At 38.1% G+C, this 1,598-nt stretch overlaps 1 protein-coding gene across 1 annotated transcript in view; it reads right to left on the bottom strand.

Moving 5' to 3' along the window:
• The window catches only part of LOC107565246 (splicing factor 3A subunit 3-like), a gene marked incomplete at its 3' end in the record, with an annotated part of 9,932 nt that extends 8,534 nt beyond the window's left edge, over positions 1-1,398 (bottom strand). Inside the window, exons 1-3 of the mRNA XM_016250464.1 lie at positions 1,155-1,398; positions 650-697; positions 481-533 (exon numbers count right to left, since the gene is read on the bottom strand). Of these exons, the coding sequence (XP_016105950.1) occupies positions 481-533; positions 650-697; positions 1,155-1,250 (197 nt within the window). The remainder of the gene's footprint in view (positions 1-480; positions 534-649; positions 698-1,154) is intronic.
• Positions 1,399-1,598: the final 200 nt, after the last annotated feature.

Genomic DNA, 1,598 nt, shown 5'->3' with positions numbered 1-1,598 from the left:
GTAGTTCGTCTGTTAATATCACATGCACTTTTTAGTTTGTTGCTTTTTTTAGTTTGTTACTCAGACGCAGGCAGTGCGCTGCATGAGACAAAAAAGTCATACAGCCAAAACAACTGCATAGCCGCTCTTTAGTGTAGATGCATGCTGATTTCATCAGACGATGCTGTGATTATAAATGAGTGACTCCTGGTTAACATGTATTAAAGGGGTCATGTTTAGTCACTATTTAGTGTGGTATTTTTTGACAATATTCACTCATCATGACAGTAAAATAGGGCATTCTAAGTCAATATACTGCAGTATTTCCTCTCAATCAGTAGAAAATATGCTTAACACCCGGTCATGCATGAAAGAAAAAAAACGTCATGTACCGTGAAAACGGTATAGTTTAGAAAAATACCGTGATATAAAGTTGATCATACCGCCCAGCACTAGCTGATGTATTTCTATACCGACTCGGTGTCCTTGAGGTTGTCTTACCCGTCTTTGTCTTCGTACAGGTCTCTGAGGTTTGCGCTCACTTCCATGTATCTCTGCAGGTTATCACATAACACAAACACACCCGCTGCATAAATGTACAGTTTCCACGATTAGGGAATGATTAGGAAATCAAGAAAGGTAAGGACATGAAAGAAAGGATCTCACACACATCCAGCATAGCCCTCACGCGATGATCGGAGTTGATCTGGTCTCTCAGCTGAAGAACACAGAAAAGACAAGATCATCTGTTAAAGGTCTCATGTAGATTTACACGGAAGTACTTCAGATAAAACCTTGCTATTGTCAAAATAAGACACACTTAGTGCATTTCTCAAAAAGAGCAACTGTGAGGACAAAACAAACACATGGTTACTCAATCATAACTACATACAGAAATAATACAGATATAATCATAAACAGGCTGAGAGAAAGGAAATGGTCTTGAAAACGTAATTATAAATAGTTTTGGTGCTATAAACCTTATAAGAATACTACATTATAATGTTGTCTTTAACTCAGTGTCCAGCATACTACTGTCACACAGCTATCTGCTGTGAATTAAAGCGTCTTAACTTGCCCTTTGTATCTTTAATCGCTGTTAAGCGTAACTGGTTATGTTTATTAATAACACGCTTAAAGTGTTAGCATCATTCAGAGATCATCCTGAAACTTACCGTGGTTTTCTTCGTCAGCATCTCCTTCGTTTCGGCGTCCATCAGCCTCTCTTTCTCCTCGTGGTAGCGCCGCTGCTGCTCTAAAATCGTCTCCATTGTAATTTATTAATTTCAAGATATCTGGTTTATTCAATTGTTGTTTAGCTGAGGCTGCGTACGCGCGTGTAACGTAACGTACAGGAAGCAGATCCCGTGTTTATTTCTCTCGACCGGAAACATGAACGAGAGAATAAAGGTTCCGACTTCACACCTCTCTCTTCTTCTATGGAGCCAGATCGGCCTCAAAAATAATACATTTCTAAAACAAAATTCATAAATTCTCAGCACAATTTACATTTACAAAATCCGATTCGTAAATTCAAAACACAATTCATAAATACAGAAGTAAAAGCATAAACATTTCCCCAAATGCTCACACAAAAGCATCTTACCTAAATAAATGTA

Source organism: Sinocyclocheilus grahami, unplaced genomic scaffold (genome assembly GCF_001515645.1).
Source record: "Sinocyclocheilus grahami isolate Dianchi unplaced genomic scaffold, SAMN03320097.WGS_v1.1 scaffold990.1, whole genome shotgun sequence".
Lineage (NCBI taxonomy): Eukaryota > Metazoa > Chordata > Actinopteri > Cypriniformes > Cyprinidae > Sinocyclocheilus > Sinocyclocheilus grahami.
This window is presented reverse-complemented; position numbering and strand designations above follow the sequence as displayed.